Source organism: Corylus avellana, chromosome ca2, assembly GCF_901000735.1.
Source record: "Corylus avellana chromosome ca2, CavTom2PMs-1.0".
Classification (NCBI taxonomy): domain Eukaryota; kingdom Viridiplantae; phylum Streptophyta; class Magnoliopsida; order Fagales; family Betulaceae; genus Corylus; species Corylus avellana.
The window spans coordinates 49,339,938-49,357,331 of record NC_081542.1 but is presented as its reverse complement, the minus strand read 5'-3'; the positions used below and the strand labels follow the sequence as shown (position 1 = coordinate 49,357,331).

General features: G+C 33.4%; 3 protein-coding genes across 3 annotated transcripts; 1 reads left to right on the top strand and 2 right to left on the bottom strand.

Annotated features, from left to right (window-relative positions):
- Positions 1-398: 398 nt before the first annotated feature.
- LOC132170652 (EH domain-containing protein 2-like) lies at positions 399-6,279 on the bottom strand. Its single transcript, XM_059581709.1, has 16 exons — positions 6,088-6,279; positions 5,916-5,995; positions 4,870-4,938; positions 4,737-4,794; positions 4,460-4,515; positions 4,324-4,366; positions 4,179-4,237; positions 2,999-3,112; positions 2,710-2,812; positions 2,556-2,605; positions 1,885-2,013; positions 1,508-1,759; positions 1,320-1,399; positions 1,108-1,234; positions 877-1,020; positions 399-792 (listed from the first exon to the last, which is right to left on the bottom strand). Exons 1-16 carry the CDS (start codon positions 6,170-6,172, stop codon positions 607-609), a joined length of 1,635 nt encoding a protein of 544 aa, XP_059437692.1. The 5' UTR covers positions 6,173-6,279; the 3' UTR covers positions 399-606.
- A 2,571-nt stretch (positions 6,280-8,850) lies between these two features.
- LOC132173093 (RPM1-interacting protein 4-like) lies at positions 8,851-10,523 on the bottom strand. Its single transcript, XM_059584669.1, has 4 exons — positions 10,338-10,523; positions 9,624-10,136; positions 9,283-9,480; positions 8,851-8,994 (listed from the first exon to the last, which is right to left on the bottom strand). The coding sequence occupies exons 1-4, from the start codon at positions 10,341-10,343 to the stop codon at positions 8,956-8,958; spliced, it is 756 nt and encodes a 251-aa protein (XP_059440652.1). The 5' UTR covers positions 10,344-10,523; the 3' UTR covers positions 8,851-8,955.
- Positions 10,524-15,233: 4,710 nt separating this feature from the next.
- Positions 15,234-15,817, top strand: LOC132168682 (non-specific lipid-transfer protein AP10-like). Its single transcript, XM_059579695.1, has 2 exons — positions 15,234-15,640; positions 15,747-15,817. The coding sequence occupies exons 1-2, from the start codon at positions 15,279-15,281 to the stop codon at positions 15,754-15,756; spliced, it is 372 nt and encodes a 123-aa protein (XP_059435678.1). The 5' UTR covers positions 15,234-15,278; the 3' UTR covers positions 15,757-15,817.
- Positions 15,818-17,394: the final 1,577 nt, after the last annotated feature.

The window sequence follows — 17,394 nt, the reverse complement described above, 5'->3', positions numbered from 1 at the left end:
TGTTGTCGCTGCTAAAGTGTTCACATTTCAGTTAAAAAAATGCCACGAATATCAAATTTTTATTAAAAAACAATACTAAAATAACGGAAAGCTTATTTATCGATACACATAATAACTTTTATATTAATTATTTTCATTATCTCTTATCTATATATATATATATATTTTTTTTGACATGTCAACATAAGAAAAAAAGAAAAATTTGAATTAATGACCTTAACTTCATAAGACATAGTCCCTCACCTATCAATAAGCTTCCATCTTCATAATATTTTTCTTGATAAAAAATTTAATACCCCTAACTTTTCTCTTTCCATTAACATTTTTATTTTCAATCCAATACTAAGGAAATGAATACAGGAGATATAAGGAAAAAGATAAATAAAAAAAAAATCAAGGTACAAAGATCCCAACAATCCTCAATTCCCCTTAAAGATGCATTTCAACATGCAACTCTCAAAAATACTAGACAAAAACAATACACATCAGAACCCGAAACATAGAACAATTGATCTGCACAAGTTTGCTACATAGCATATAATAATAATAATAATAATAAACTATTTCAACTCTTTTCCTTAGAGTACCACACAAGTAAGAACATTTTTAGTCATAAGGGTTTCTGAAATTCTTCAATAGTTCTGGGATTTCATATCCAAGCATATCATCTACCGCTTGAATCATTTTAGGCTTCAATTTCTCAAATTTGTCGATGCTATAACCATTCAACACCTCCCTGAAGTGCTCGACATTTGGAAAGTCGCCCGCGGGAAGATGGAACTCCCTCTGGACCTATTTTGCACAACCCAAAATCATACTTTGCATGCACAAGAGAGACATAACAAGAGAGAAATTAAGAGAGAGAAAGAGAGAGACCTTTCCAAATTCATTTTCCAGATTATCAGTAAGTCGTTGTTGGGTCTTAGCTTTGCCCATCATGGCAGGCATCTCCTTCTTGAGATGACTGATTATATAGGCATGAATCTTAGCAGCTCTAGCACGTTTTACAAATTCATTGATCTACAATATGGGCAATCAGACTAAGTTAATTAGCATGTAAATCTAACAAATGGGATTAAAGAAAAAAAAGGATTAGTGATAGCATACTCGACGGTCACAAGCCTTCTTTGGAATATCAATCAAATCTGCAAGGAGATCATCTTGTTCTTTCTCAAAAAGATCCCGCCCTATTGGGCCCACAGCTGCCTCATCAACTGGCTTGTCATTGAATGAGCTGCAAAGCAAGAAAGAAAGACTTCAACTCCAGAATATTGAAGTGAAGGTTCTAGAAACATACATACAAAAAAGAAATAACCTACCCAATATAAACACGCACAACCTCTGGAGTATTTAAAACTTTTCCAAGTGACCACATCAATGCCCCATAAACTCTCATCAGCTTAAATCATATGACATCAACATACAAGCAAGTCAGATTGAACTTATCAAATGATGCCAACAAAAAGACTAGACAGCAAATGACAAAATGAAAGAGCACATATCTTACTTGTTGGGTATCAACTTGGTCAGCTTTATTTAGAACAACACGGATCTTGTCATCGTTACCGCGTAGAGATGAAATGACACGTTTGAACTCATCACTGATATCAAGTTTATGGGGATCAAATAAAAGAAGAATAAGATCACATTTTGCTGCAAACCATGATATAACACCAGTGAAATCATAACTCCTTTGTGTTCGTTGCTTTTCTCCAGATAGAACTCCTGGAGTGTCTACAAGTGTAATTTGATCTAACAACTATAAGCACAAGGGGAAAAGATTAGCTTCTTTAAGTGATGAGGATAATATTTATAATAAATATATTTGGATAAATGTTAATTAAATTACAATCATCGAGAAATACTTGTCAATTTATTACTCACAGGATGAGGCATTTGAGAACACTCAAATTTTGATAGGAATGCTCCTCCAAAAGTTGTCAACCCACCAAATGGCATCTCTGCATTAACAGCTATAGTGTTCCCAGGAATACTCCTCTCATCAGGTCCGGACTAGATTCAAGAAGATAATAAGGGATTCAGTATTTGCAGAAAAAAATAAAAATAAAAAAGAAGAAAATTTCTTGACCTGAAAAATCTACACATAAGGCTAAACTCATTTGTTTAGACACAATCTCTTGTGACAGTATGGGCGGGGAAAAAAAACACAATTCTATGGTATGCAAAAAAAGAAAGCAAAAAAAGAAAAAAAGATAATTTGGGAAAATGAACATGTAATGTATTTAGATCTGCATTCAATGTCTCATCCAGTAAACAAAAAAGAGGAAAGGAGACAATCTTTGTCCGTGTTCACTTAGAAGTGATAAATCTAAAACAGTGAAATATTGGTGTAGTAGTGATTGAATTTACATCCAAAATAAGTCTACAAAATATACATGTAGATAACAACTATAGAAGCATAAATAACACACATATTACAGAAAACAGCAATGGTAGTTCCCATCATGAAAAAGAAAAAAAAAAACTTTCTACAGCTCATATAAACTTAATTAGCCTTGATAATAACATGGGGAGATGAGGATGACTTATTATACCATAACAACAACAAATCTGTCAGTGGTAGGCTCTGGTCCAATGTGAGCTCCTGTTCAAAGAGAAGATTATAGTGAATCCGAGGCATTTATCATTATGATGAAGTCATATTAACAAACTAAAAGTGACAAACAGCAACAAATGAACTTAACTAACCTGGGTAGTTGCATCTTAGCAAATGTTTTATAAATGTTGTCTTTCCTGTTGAATATTGACCCAAAAGCATGACCATGGGCTTAGCATCAAAATCACTGTGAGTCTGAAAAAGAACAAATAAAAAATCAATCCTCAACGTTACAAAAGCTTTCAAACCTAGAGTCAAAAACAAGCTGGAAAGAGAAGTATATCTCCATTTCCCAAACCACAATCTCTAGTTTAAATAACAATAAACCAAACAATGATATCTAGTGTTGTATAAATTGAAGAATATGTCAAGTCTACTCACCATCAAGGGAGAAACGAAATCATTAAAACGATATGTGACTTCCAATGGCTTTAGCTTTTCAATGTACAATCTGTTCAACCCATCAATGATTGATGTAACTGCATTGGGAGGAAGCTGAGCAAGAGAGAATGAGGGATGCAACACATCAGGCAACAAACCCAAAAAAGATATCCTTGTAAAAACAAGTCTACCTTGTATGCTACAAGAATATAATGGCAAAAAAATTTAAATATAAAGAAATCTTAATCTTCTGAGAAAAAAATAAAAAAATAAAAAAATAAAAAAGAATAAAATAATGAATAAAAAAATTCAACCTTCAGAAGTATGGATCATTAACTTCCTACGAATTATTTGGCTTATAAATAATAACAAACGAGGTTGCCATTAAGTGGTAAACTCATCAATACTAAAGGGTAAATATATTTCATACTAAGCTCATGTTTGCATTAGAAAAGAATCATCCTCGCCAATACTAAAAAGTAAAGCAACAAAATGCTCTAGAATCTGTTTGATCGCTTCCTGTTCAGATTTTGTCTACGCACTACAAGCAAATTGCCAAATAGCCTTGCAAATCTCTTAATTAGTTCATACGTTGATTGATAAGAAGTCAAAAGAAAAAGAAGACCATTCAGCCATATGGAACAGAGGGAAAGTAAACGCATCTGGTTAATCAATTCATAATAAATTACTAATAACGAAAGAAAAACACTAACAAATGTAAAAGGGAGCTTGTCAATTCTCAAGCAATTGTTATTAATTTGAGTTGGTAAAACAACAATATTGTATGCATCATTTAAGTAGAAATCTCAAACTCTTCACCAGAAAAAATCTTTCAGTTGCTCATGGGACCAATAGGTATATATATATATATATATATATATATATAGAGAGAGAGAGAGAGAGAGAGAGAGAGAGAGAGAGAGTTAATAAAGTAAGAAAAAAAATCTTCATAGACCTTTCGAACACATACATAGGCATAAGGAAAACTCATAAAAGATAATACAAAGGTCATTGAATAAGAAATTAAGCTCAATTTCTATGAAGAATATACCAATTTTTGACAGATACAGATTTAAAAAATCATGAAAGATAACACAAAAAAATAAAATAAACTACGGAACAATTCAATTAAGATACCAAAAAAGTCTCTCAATGACAAATGGAAAAATGCAGATCCTACCTTCTTTGCTGATTTTGAACCAAACCATTGAGTTGATGGTGGTTGGGGCTGAACGTTTCCTATAACACATCAGTAAAACTAACATAGTGAAAGACTGGTTAAACTATGTCACTCATAACAATGACAAATTAGAAAATTCACGAACCATTTACTTCAAGGTGGCCATTTATCGTCAAAGCCTTGGTTTTCTGAAAAAAAGAAGAAAGAAACAAGAAAAGGAATCAATGGATTAATGATTTCAACCATAAAAGTACACCAAGGAGGACAAGGAAGACTCTTACAGCTACTAAATTATCCAAACCTTCCATCAATGGAGGTTTGATGTTCTCGATGTCAGCTGTAATAAAAGAAAGGAAATGCATCAACTTAACTTGAACAAATAAAATACAAGAAAAGCAATGTTTTTATAAAATATGGAGCATAATATTCAAACTAGTCTAGAGGAACGGCTCATAAGGAACAACCCAAGGACCAAGCTTGGCGTCTCAATTCTTTGATGCTAATTCAGCAATACGTATGAGAAAGAACAAAGCTAGTGAAACATATTCTTCTACTTGCCTGCAGTTTTAATGATATCTGGGGTTAATTCGTGTCCTGCTTGTGCCAGGGATGCCAGCTGTACAATAAAACAATTAGTCAAAAGTAAAAGGTTTCATTATAAAATCCCCGAAACAATACTTCAATGTACAACCTGCATCGCAGTGATGAACTCAGTAAAGCCCAGAAACCCTTGTCGCTTTGAATCTGCAATTGCCCACACCTTTGGAAACAAATAAGAAATAAATATGTGAGTTTCGAACAATCATTTCACTAATAGTTGTTAAAGTCAAGTAAAAAGGATATGGTTAGTCAGAATACTTGAAAATTCTAGAAATTTTGCATAAATTGATCATGATAGGAGTAGGATTAATATCCTTGGTAGAGTTCTCCAAAATTTTTGACTAAATAATTTAAATTTTTCCAACTCGTATCCTCTAGAGTGGTAAATACGAAGGTAGCAAAATCTAAAGTAGTTAAATAAAAATAATGATTCGAATTTTAAAAACTCCACCATAAATTTAGCGGAAAAAATCTAGAGGATCTTCATCCATAGAAGTAGCATAACAAATCAAAAAATGGAAGGCCAAATACAAACAGAATCGGTTTCTAATAATATATCTAATAGGACCAAATCAAGGAAAAAATCATCTTTTATTCTTTATCCTTCTTCAATTCAAAACTCAATAGGTGCAACCAACGGCAAGCTAAAGCACGTAGTACGGTAGTAGTAGTATCGATCTATGTAAACCCCATTCTTCATCCTAAGAAGCCCGACTACTTACAATAAATTCACTAAAACGCTTGGCGAAACCCAATCTACTTGAAAAAATCACATAAAAACATCAACAAGGAAATTTCTGATAATACAACACACAATCAGCGCTCAACTGAATCACACCACACAGAATCTAACTAGACTCCACAGGTAATGGTAAATCTTATCCGACTTTCTATGTGTCAGTAAAAATACTAAGATACGAATCAAATCAAATCAAATCTACAAACCTAGATATAGATAAATTACTTGAAAAAAAATATCGACAAGCATAATCTACTTGAAAAAATCAACAAGCAACCATCGCTCAACTGAATCACACCACACAGAATCTAAACTCTGCAGGTAACCGGTAAATGTTATGAGACTTTCTATATGTCAGTAAAAACACTAAAATACGAATCGAATCAAATCAAATCTACCTGCTTGAGTTCTGATCGGGATAGCTTCGACATGGCAAAAAACTTCGTGGCGTCATTTCCAGTAATACGGCCATCTCCATCTAAAGGAATGAATATTAGCATATGATTTTTGAGATTTGATTCAACGAAATGAGGTTAATAATGATTAAGGCAGAGTGAAAGGAAAAGGTACCTGAATCGGCCAAGTTGAACCATTCCTGGTAGATCTTCTGGTCGTCTTTGGAGCACGAAGCAATCGGACCCGATCCTATCTCCATTTGCGAGAACCAAGAGAAGCGAAAAACCACTCGCTTGGAAGATTTGAAATTTTGAAAAGAGAGAACCTGGTTTTTATCAGTTTTTATGACAGTTTTGGCGCTTGGGGGATTTCATTTTGAGGTGTCGTTGTTAGGTTGTGGTGGAGGGACGTCGTCGTTTTATGAGCCGATTGCGATTGAGCTCGGCTCCTGTGCGGGGTCAAATCAGATTGCTTTGTATGAACTTTTGACGCGAGATAATCACGGCCGTAGAGACTGGGACTTGGGGTGGACCCCTTGGCAGTGGGGTATTTTTCTGTCGGTTTATTTTCGAAATTTTAAATTTAAGCGCCATTAGCAGGGTCCTTAACCAACAATAATAAATAAATAAGTAAAGTTCACTTAACTCCTTCAAACTACTACTTCAATGACAATTTATCCTCAAACTATCAATTGCGACAATTTACTCCCCAAACTACCAAAACAATGACAATGTACTTTCAATTTTAAAAAATGATGAAATTACTCTTACTAAAATAAAAACAAAAATACTAAAAATTAATTTTTTTTCAAAATTTTAAGGGTATTTTGTCTTATTGAAAATTTTATAGGGGTAATTTTGTTATTTTGCTAGCATTGGGGTACATTGTCATTGTTTTGATAGTTTGAGAGGTAAATTATTGTAATTGATAGTTTTGGGGGTAGATTGTCATTGGGTTGTAGTTTGAAGGGGTTAAAGTAGATTTTACCCTAAATAAATAAACTGATTGGACAAATTATGTATGCTTTTGATAATATGTGAATTATGTGTTTTTTAATAGTATTGAAAGAGTTTGAAAAAATTATATTAAAAAATATGTGTTTCTCATGTATTATTAAAAATTGGATAGAGTTTTTCTCTAAAACTTTAAACTAAGTTCGAAAAACTTTCTCAAATTTAGTCTATGAAATTACTACGGGTCTCTAAACAAGTATTTTTTACGTACTTTTCTTTTCTTTCAACACATTAAAAGAAGAACAAAATGTGCTTTTTATTTTTAAACGCTAATAGAAGAAGCCACAATTAACTTCAAAATTGTCCATCTAAAAAATCTTCTTCTCCAGAAACATGTGTGCAGTGGCGGAGCCAGCCACTTGAGGCTTTGGGGGTGCCATGAGCTTTTAAATTTTCCTAAGTTCCACACAGCACCCCCAAAAAAAAGCAAAAGCAAAGCAAAGCAAAAGCAAAAAAAAAAAAAAAGTTATCTCCTACTTATGCAAGTTACCACTCAGCATCCTCAAAAAATTTTTAGCGACACTCTTAATATCAATTGTCTAGCTCCGCCACTGCATGTGTGAAGCAATTGTCTAAGGATATATGGCAATTTTAAAGCAATCGAAAATTTTGTTTCTCACATGTTAACGTACACAATTTGAATGAAAACTATGTAAAAAAAAAAAAAAAATGACAGATTGTTGCATTTTATCGTCTATTCTGGTCAAACTTGGCTGTGAGTTATTTGGTTCAAAAACTTGAAGAACAAATATGAAGAGGAGGAAGCTAGCTGTTGATCATGCCATCTTACATACTGAAAAACGTTTATGGATTGAATGATGAAAGGAAAACGATATTTCCAAATTAAATATCCTGTAGTTTCTTTCACAAAGCACATTGAAAGTCTCTCTTTCTCTCTCACTCACACAGCAGGGGTGTGATAGATTTGGCGAGAAAGAAATCAAAATTTGCATGGAGAAATAATAAAATAATTGATTGATTTAATTATGTGATATAAAGTACAAAGCAGTTTTGAATTTTTTGCGAGAAAAAATGATGAAAATTGTTTGTTAATGTGAACAAATGAAGTTGACTTTTTTTTTTTTTTTTTTTGAGAGAGAAATGATTGAGAAAAATGGTTTACACTTTTGAGGAAATAAACAAAAGATGATAATATATTTTTTTAAGCATTTTAATGATTCCTTAATTCTCTTCTCCCGGCCCATATTTTTTAATTTAATGAATCACCTATGGTGTGGATTTAAAGCGTGTTTGAGATTGCGTTTGAGGGGTTTAAAAGTGATTTTAACACTCAAAAAGTCCGTTTGAAGAAAAAAGTATTCGTTTGGTAAAAAAATTAAAAGCACTTTTAAGGGTCCAAAAAGCCTAAAAATGGCCAAAGTGCAATTTTGACAAAAGTTTAAAAATGAAGCTTTTGCTCAAAAACTCTTTTTAACTTAAAAGCTATATTTCTCAAACGCAATCTCAAACAGACTTTTAATAAAATACGTACCCAAATGGATGAAAACAACAAATGAAATATATAAATGGCGATGATTTATTTATTTATTTTTAAATTAACCTTTAGAGTAGCGAAGAGTTATTATTCCGTAACTCTTAATCAAATATTAAGCTAGGCCTAGGCCCTTAATATTTTGGTCATGACATTGTTATATATAGTCAACCATGCAAGACAAATACCAATTTGGCAAACAGCCTAAGGTTCTTTAATTAATACTCATAAGAAATACCAAGAAAACAATTACATATGAACTTTTTAATACAAGATAAATTAATACTTTGAGAAAAATAACGAGGCGTACAAACTCGCTGTTCACCCTTTTTTTTTTTTTTTTTTTTAAGGAAAATAAAACAAAACACGAGAAATGGACAACATTATAGAAATATGTCTACTTAAATTAATAGAATTTGCCCCTATAACAAAATTGTACGCAGACTGCAATGGGCTCGGCTCATGCCAGGAAGCTTAATTTGCATTTGTTTTCACTTGCTCGTCTACCAAGTGAAAGCAAAGGCAGAGCCATGTAAATCACTGATCACTTTCACTTGAAAACAGACAGCAACATATCTGCATAATATCATATATAATTAGGTTATAATCAATATATAGTGATGAAATGTAAAAACGAGACTCAAAGAAAGAAAGCATATACAAAAGATAAATGCAGTGTATATATATATATGACATTTTTATCTCATAACACATTAGCAATATTATAAGATCATAATTATATGATAAAAATGTAATTTAATTTATACAAAATCATGGATTAAGGACGGTGTAAACTAAATTCTAGCTATGATTGGTGAAATTTGTATAAGCGATAAAAGTAATTAATTACTTGCATTTATATACCTTTGATCTAGAGGAAGATCGTCCATGGCCATGGGCATTCGAATAATAGCTTGATTGTGTTGGCTCAGATGCGAACTGGGTAGCCGCAATCTGTTTTTCCTCTTTCACTTTGTTGAATATGACAGTAAATCCTTCTCCTGATTTAGGGTCCGATTCATCCCAAGCCCCAAATTTGGGTACCGATGCTACTTTATGATGCTGTTCATCAGACACACACACACATACATATATATATATATAGGATTAATCACAAATCAGTTTCATTTAGCAAATATATATATATATTGAGGTCTCTACTTCTGTTAAACAATTTATGTAGGGTTTTGAAATAGAAGACTTACAGCTGTCATGTGATCATTAGAGGAATAGCTTCCAGCTGTTCTCTCTCTACTAGTACTATGTCGGGTCCCTGACGTGGAGAAGCTATTACTTCCATGATCAGACGAAGTGTTCTTCTTCTTCTTCATGTCAGACCTCACACGTCGATGACCAGGCTGCATGAGTGAATAATCAGAGCCGCTTCTTTCGCTGCCAGATTCTGATGTGATTCTCCTGTGGCTCCCACTTTTTTGTTGATTCGAACTAGTAATAATATTGTTCCTGGGATGAGCAGGAGGCCTTGAATGCCCCCCCTTATTCTGCTGTTTTTCTGAAGAAGAAATTGAGTTGTTGGAGTTGACATTAACTGCCAACCCTTCTCTCATGCACATGAAGGCCTCTGGATTCTCCTCTGGATCGTTTGGGTTCATCATCTTCACCCCTCCCTTATCTTTCCGTGCATTTTCAAAGTAGATTGTGTATGGTATGCTATCATTGTCGTCCCAGTTGCCAAATTTTGGGACATGTGAGTTTTGCTGCAGCCATATATATATATAGTCATTTCATTAACAAGATCAGCTGTGCATATATATAACATGTGAAGGAAAATAGAAAACTAGATAGATCAAGCTATTAATATAAAGAAAACTAGCTAGCTACCAATCTAATCCAAATACTCCAAAAATCAATGGCCAATGATAAAGAACATTCATGAGACCAGAAGTGATCATACTCACCGCCATTAATCAGGTTAATATTCTTGCACTAGTTTTGATTTTTGGAACAATGATCCTTGAAGAACACGTACGATCGATCGAGGAGCAAGGATTGTTGTTCTGTTGGGAATCCCAAGCAAATCACAAGAAAGCCGGGCTTCTTGACTCAATAAGTCGATGGCCACATTGTTTCCAACGCCAGTAAAAACCGTCTCAAAACCCAGCAGTATAGCGTTTGTCGTTTAGTTTAAAATTTTATACCAAATTCTACGGTGAACGGCATTTTGTCATATTATCTAAATCATTCTCTTTCTTGTCATCCCCCACTAGAAATTTTCTTCCAAGCGCGTAATTGACAGCATTACATGAACTGTATATGTTTAAGCGCGTCTTATTCATTGGAATCCCAAATATTCCATATTTAATTGAGTATGTACTCAGATTTCTCATAAAACACGAAAGTCAAAATGGTTATTCCAATTCTATTAGCAAGGGAAACCATTCCTTGTCTAGGGGCGAAGGAATAAGATCCAGTGCAATATCAAGATTTAGCGTGTAGGTATAGTAGAGTCCATCGATCTATCTAGACCGGTGGGTGGGGTTCACATTTTATTTTTCTTTATTATTATTTTTTTTTAGATTGCCTAAATTTTAGTGAAATTCAAATAACCTAATGGTAGTGAACATCAATTTCAGCACATAAAAAGAGAGAAGAAATGAGTAACTTGCACCGCGTTGCAAGCCATATGAGTGGCTGGAGTGATTCAACTTTCAACCACCCATAATCTAACTATTGAAAGTGGTCAAATCACCTCTAACCATGTCATTAAAGGTGACTAAACCACTCATTGTGAACAAAGGGAGAGATGGTTCGGCCACCTCACCAACCCTGTGGCTTGGACGAGGTGCAAATCGTCTCTTCACTCTCTTTTTTGTCATCACAATTTATTTAAATGAATGGGCAAGATTATGATAATTGCACGAGTGCGATACACTACTATTGCATGTGATCCCAATATGAGAATTCCTATTATATTGCAAAAATTCACAACCTAGACCATTAGAAAATAAAAAGACCCAATTCGTCCCCATTTGACTTTGAAAGTCCTAGCATGTAAGATGGGCCCATCTTCTTCTGGTCCTAGTCTTAGGTGCTAATGTGGAAAATGTAGTTGGATGAAGGGTCGGCAAAATGGGTTGGCAGGTTGGGTTTGGATCGATATGCAAACTCTATAAGGGTAAATTCGAACGCGACCCGTTTAGCTAAATGGGTCAGAACCTTAAACTCGAAAATGACCCACAAATGATATTACACATGCTCGATTGACCCGTTTAAAAAGTCTCATAAGTAGGTCGACCCGTTTTTAGACCCATGCGACATATTTAATCTGTTTGACCTAACCCAGCATGACCCATTTCGACCCAAATATGACCCATTTGACATGTTTGGTCAGTTTCAACATGTATATATTATATAAAAAATTTATGTAATTTTATAAACATGTTAAGTAGATCAACCCATGGCCAAGTAGGTAAACCCGTTTATGACATAAACCGGTTTATATCAAATTTTGACCCTATAATAATATTGTACCGAGTTCATACTGAGTTTGTGAATCGTGTCAAAAATTTCCGGCCCTAATTGAATATAATGAATCTTACTAATTCTTTTCAATTCCTATGTAAAAGCATGCATTTGGGTTTGTTATTAATATTTCGCAACAAAAGTCATTCTCCGTTCAAAAAATTACAAGAAAAAAGGAAAAAAGGAAGTCATTTATATAAGGAGTTAAACTTTGGTCAGGAGGCTCTTTAAATTAAATTCCTGTTTTACAGCATCCAATCCTTAACTGAGTCACTGGCACATAAGCAAAAACTCAAAAAATGCACAAAAATAAAATGTACCACACCACATTAGATTTGAGCTCCAAAGAGAGAGGTTTAGAAAACCTTATGGCTGGGTGGCCAGACCCAGCCACCCAACCACGACTGGGTCATGAACAGCTGGGGTGAAAGGTTAACTCTTTAGTAATTTTATCACCCTAAGGGCCAGAACCAGTGGCTCACGGCACCGGAGAAGATGACTCACGGCACTGGTGAAAGGTTAATTTTTTCTAAAAAATTAATTAATGAGGTGCCACGTCATCACTGATGACGTGGCCACTTATGCCAAATGTTAGCTAGCTTTTAATTGGTCCACATGGAGTTCCGTTAGGTCAACTAACGGTCAATGGACGGAAGGACCACTTTGATTTTTTACCAAAACCATAAGAACTTTCTGTGATACAAAATAAACCCTAGAGGAAAAAAATAAAAAAGTAAATTCCTAGGGAGATTTTAGGTAACCGTTAATTAACTAATATGTTTTCAATGGTTGCACATGCAGAATCCAATGATGCTCTCATGGGATCAGACATATATGACGTCAGTGAAATAAACTTGGGAAAGAAGGAGCAATTTAATTTTCGAAATGTATCGTGTTGAAAAAAATATGGAGCTGGAGTACTAGTACTGTTTTGGCTGTCTTAGCTTACATATTTATGCATGTGCTAGATAATCCCACCATTACGTTACTACAACCAAGCAAATTAAGCCATGCAGTTTAAACCAGTGAATCACGGGAATTAACCACCTAATTAATTAATTACTTACCATTTACAAATATAAAAGTCATATTACTCCACCAATCATTCCATTCACGTGGATCATACGGTTGTTTATATATCGACGCATCTTTCTTTAATTTTTTAGTGCTTGTGAAACTCCGGTAAATTAAATCATTTGTCGGTGTTTAATTTTTTGGTGCATGTTTGTTAAAGACATTTTTTTGATTAAATCATCAATTAATATCTCATTTCAATTAACATGCAATCATATTGTAGAGATTATATTGATTTCGATCGAACATTGGCTTTGTAATTTTCCTTATATTTCTAGTGTTGGTACTAGGTATATAGTGTCATTCCAAAGGGCGGGCGCGCAAGCCGTTTAAATTAAAGTCTCTCATGCATACGTGGATCAATCACAAGGGTGAGTTCTATGACTTAGATGCACCATTACACTAGCTCCATTAAAATATACATATACAAATACAACACGTTTACTACCATGCAATACGGAGTTGTGCCTAAGAAATTAATCAAAATCAAGATATTTGCTTTTAGTAGCAAATATAAGGTGACTCATACAGTATAACAGATTACGATCAAATAATTTGTTTGTAAATCATCTCCCATTTTAATTAAGTATTTAATGTGTTGATAAATTGTCATTTCAAGGCTGATGATATTTGAGTACTATTAGAAAGCTATATATATTTTAGCTATGTGTAGCTGTTTAAATCAACGTCTCTCATGCGTGGTCACACCCATGTGGATCAATCACAAGGGTGAGTTCCATGATCACCGGTGGCAGAGCTAGGATTTCAATTTACAAGGGGCAAGATTAAGAGTTCGTATGAATTTGTGGTTTCAAAAATTGCCATTAAAAACAGTTTTAATACGTGTGATTTGAAAATACAATTTCTAAAAACACAGTTATGCATTAAATAAAATAATTGTTTGGCCCTTGAAATTGTAGTTTAGCTTTTAAAATTGTGCGTTTTTAAAAACACTACCCTTAGCCTATATGTGATTTAAAAACTCAATTTTTTCTACCTTTTTTAAATCACAATTTTTTTTTTTTTTTAAAAAAAAGGCATTCCTACTCAATATACTTCCTATAATTTGATTTAAAATCACACATTTAGCATGTGAAATCGCATGCTGAAACACACTCTAAAAGATATATTGAATTAGAAGAGTTTGCATAAAAAATTCATCTCATAAAAGTTTAATAGATTAAGTTTATTAAAATGATTATTATTTACTAAGCTAATTACTATTTACTAAGATATCTCTCTCTGGAGATAACCTGCAGATTCACTTGAAGGGAAAATGAGGAAAAGCAGGGATGAGCTAGCAAGATGTTGTTTTGCAGCTCTCTCAATTGTACATGCCAGGGAGAGAGATTCTAAAGGAAAAAGAGAGAAACAGAGGAAGATTAGAAGAGAGAAAAAGGATACGAGCTTTGTGGGTTTTTTTTTTTTCCTTTCTTTTTGTCTTACTGAGCGACAGCCAAACATAAGGGTGAGGCACTTCTTTTTCTGGGTAAGCAAGGTCTAAATGTATCCTTGGTTAAGGGTTTTTTAGGTAGGTGAGAGGGGGCATATATATGCCCCCTCTCAACCCCCCTGGCCTTGGCTCCGCCGTTGTCCATGACTTAATTACATGCGTGCAACATAACCCTAGCTATATAGCTAGCTCCATTGAAATGTACTTATAAAATACAATTACTAGTTAATCAAAATCAAGATATTTGCTTTCACTGGCAGAGCTAGAATTTGAGTTTTCAATAGATAAACTCGAAAAAGAAAAAAATAATTATTAAAAATATTAAAAACACAAGGGCTTGTTCAACTTCATATTAAAACCTTAGAACGGAAGGTATCAATTAAACCTTTCTCCTCGATAAGAAATATTTTAACTCTTATTTAATAGTTGCCATAAAAATACTCGTGACACATAAGACTTGCATTAGAGTCAATATGTTTAAATGTAATCCCCCAGGTTTTATAAGGTAATTCCATGTTGAAAAACATTGAAAACATTTTACACCGAATAACAAGCTTCAAAATCACATATAACCATAAAAAGATTTAAAGATAATTTTGGTATTAAAGATTAATTTCTATAGTAGATTTGTTTTTAACATAGAAGGGAATGAATTAACTTTCTTTCTTCTTTCTTTTTTAACCCTAGACGTGACGCGCTTATTAACTTCACTTTAATGATAATTATTAAGGGTACTTATGGCAGGGCTCTATAAATAGAGCTTGAACTTATACTCCAAAGCATGTTCATTTCATATTTGCAGAAAAGAAATTAACGATTAGTACTCTTTATATAGTTCAAAAGAGAATTAATGGAGAAGAAAATGATGGGTTGTGTTGTATTGGCCTTTGGGTTGATGTTTTTGGCCTTAAATGCAAGTGGGAGACCTTCGAATGACATATCATGCACAGATGCTGTAATAGATTTGTTGCCGTGCCAGTCGTTTTTGGTGAGTTATGGCCCAGCGTTGCCCACTGATGCCTGCTGTCAAGGTGCACAGGCTGTGCTGAACCAGGCTACCACCATTGAAATACGCAAATCTCTATGCGAGTGTTTCAAAAAGGTTGGAAAAGATATGAATGTTAACCCTGAGAAAGCTAAACAACTTCCCTCTCTCTGCAAGATCGACACTCCCGTACCCATTGACATTGACCCCAATATGGACTGCAGCAAGTATATAATCTCTCTCTCTCTCTCTCTCTCTCTCTCAATTTGCAAGTGAAAATATGCATGTTTTTTATTCATTTAACTAATATGTTTTCCTTCGTTACACGTGCAGAATCCAATGATGCCCTCAAGAGAGATGTCAGTGAAATAAACTTGGGGAAGAAGGAGCAATTTAATTATCCAAATGTATCGTGTTGAAAAAAAACATGGAGCTGGACTGTTTTCGCTGTCTTAGCTTACACATTTATGAAAAATAGTAATCTAAATGAATAAAATAATTCCTAGTTTATTTGCAATGCTCTCAATATATTTGGCCTGATGTTGTTTACTCTACTCTTTTGAATGATCCCTCCAAATATAGAGTAAGAACACAGGAGATGGAGTAGAAATTAATCTGACACATGATAGCTGTGCCCCTTGGTCAAAATCATTTTTGGTTTCATCAGTTCAGATGAACGAGTAGTAGTGGATAGTCCTTCCATATATTACGTTACTACAACCAAGCAAAGACAGTTTAATTATTTAAACCAGTGAATTTTGGGACTTAATATATATATATATATATATATATATATATGCATTTTAAAGGCAAATTTTGTGTTAAATCACTAATTTTATCATTTCAATTAAATATTTTATGTGTTTATCTCACTTACTAAATAAGAGTTTGAATCCGCATAAAAGAGGGAGTGTCAAAATATTAATTAAAATTAATGACTAGATTCACCATTTTCAACAAACTTAATTAAGCTTTTGGAATAAATATATAGTGATATAGCATAGTATCATAGTATATAGAAATCATTAGTTTCAATATTCTCGTCTTTATAATTTCCTTTCAATTTCAATTAAATATGTCATATGTTAGTGAGGTGTTATTCCAATTAAGGAAGACGATATCATACCATTAGAGAGCTATATTTGCCCGAAGTTTACAAAATATTTATTCAATTACTTTGTAATTGAATAAATATTTTGTAAACTTTCCATTTTCTTAGCATTTATTTATTTTTATTGTACGTTTTTCCATTTCAATTTTGAACATTGAACACAATCTTGGCTAGTGCAGCATAATTCCTAGAGAAATAATAAAAATCATTCTTCATTTCATCTTTCACTTATTTCTGTATAGTGAATAGGTGAATCCACCATTAAATTTGTTTGAGATCCATATGAATTAATAAATTCAATGGTAGATCTATTGGATTTGCAAAAAAGTTAGTTGAAAGAATATGCATCTAATTCCTATATTTTAAAAGTTGAAAAAAATACATTTTACCCTCTTGAACTATCCACCATTTGCACTTTTAACCCCAATGTTTAAAAAGTAACACTTTACCCCCGCCAAACTTCCAAATTATTACAATTCGACCATTCTAATTTTTTTTTTTCCAAAATGCCCCAATTCCAAGTTTTTTTTTTTAAAAAAAAAATTATAAAAAATTAAAATTAAAATTAAGAGCCACCCCAAGCCACCCCCAGGCCCAATGGGGGTGGCTTCGGCCACCCCTTAATTTTTAATTTTTTTTACTTGGAATGGGAGCATTTTGAAAAAAAATAATAATAATTTAGAATGGTCAAATTGCAACAATTTGAAAGTTTTTTTTTTTTGGGGTAAAGTGTCACTTTTTAAATATTGGAATTAAAAGTGTAAATGAGTAAATAGTTAAGGAGGTAAAGTGAATTTTTAGTCCGCACTTGGACATGTGTAACATAATTAGGATTGAATGTTGAAGCAATCTATGTCTCATGCAAAAGAT

What these genes read in the sequence shown, in the direction of transcription:
- LOC132170652 (XM_059581709.1), bottom strand. Translation starts at nt 6,172, where the DNA reads ATGGAGATAGGATCGGGTCCGATTGCTTCGTGCTCCAAAGACGACCAG. An exon ending in ACAGATTTGTTGTTGTTATG is followed by an intron (nt 2,014 to 2,555) that starts GTATAATAAGTC and finishes TCTTGAATCTAG; the next exon opens with TCCGGACCTGATGAGAGGAG. An exon ending in GTTGTGCGTGTTTATATTGG is followed by an intron (nt 1,235 to 1,319) that starts GTAGGTTATTTC and finishes CTTGCTTTGCAG; the next exon opens with CTCATTCAATGACAAGCCAG.
- LOC132173093 (XM_059584669.1), bottom strand. An exon ending in CTAATGATCACATGACAGCT is followed by an intron (nt 9,481 to 9,623) that starts GTAAGTCTTCTA and finishes TCTGATGAACAG; the next exon opens with CATCATAAAGTAGCATCGGT. An exon ending in GATCTTCCTCTAGATCAAAG is followed by an intron (nt 8,995 to 9,282) that starts GTATATAAATGC and finishes GATATTATGCAG; the next exon opens with ATATGTTGCTGTCTGTTTTC.
- LOC132168682 (XM_059579695.1), top strand. Translation starts at nt 15,279, where the DNA reads ATGGAGAAGAAAATGATGGGTTGTGTTGTATTGGCCTTTGGGTTGATG.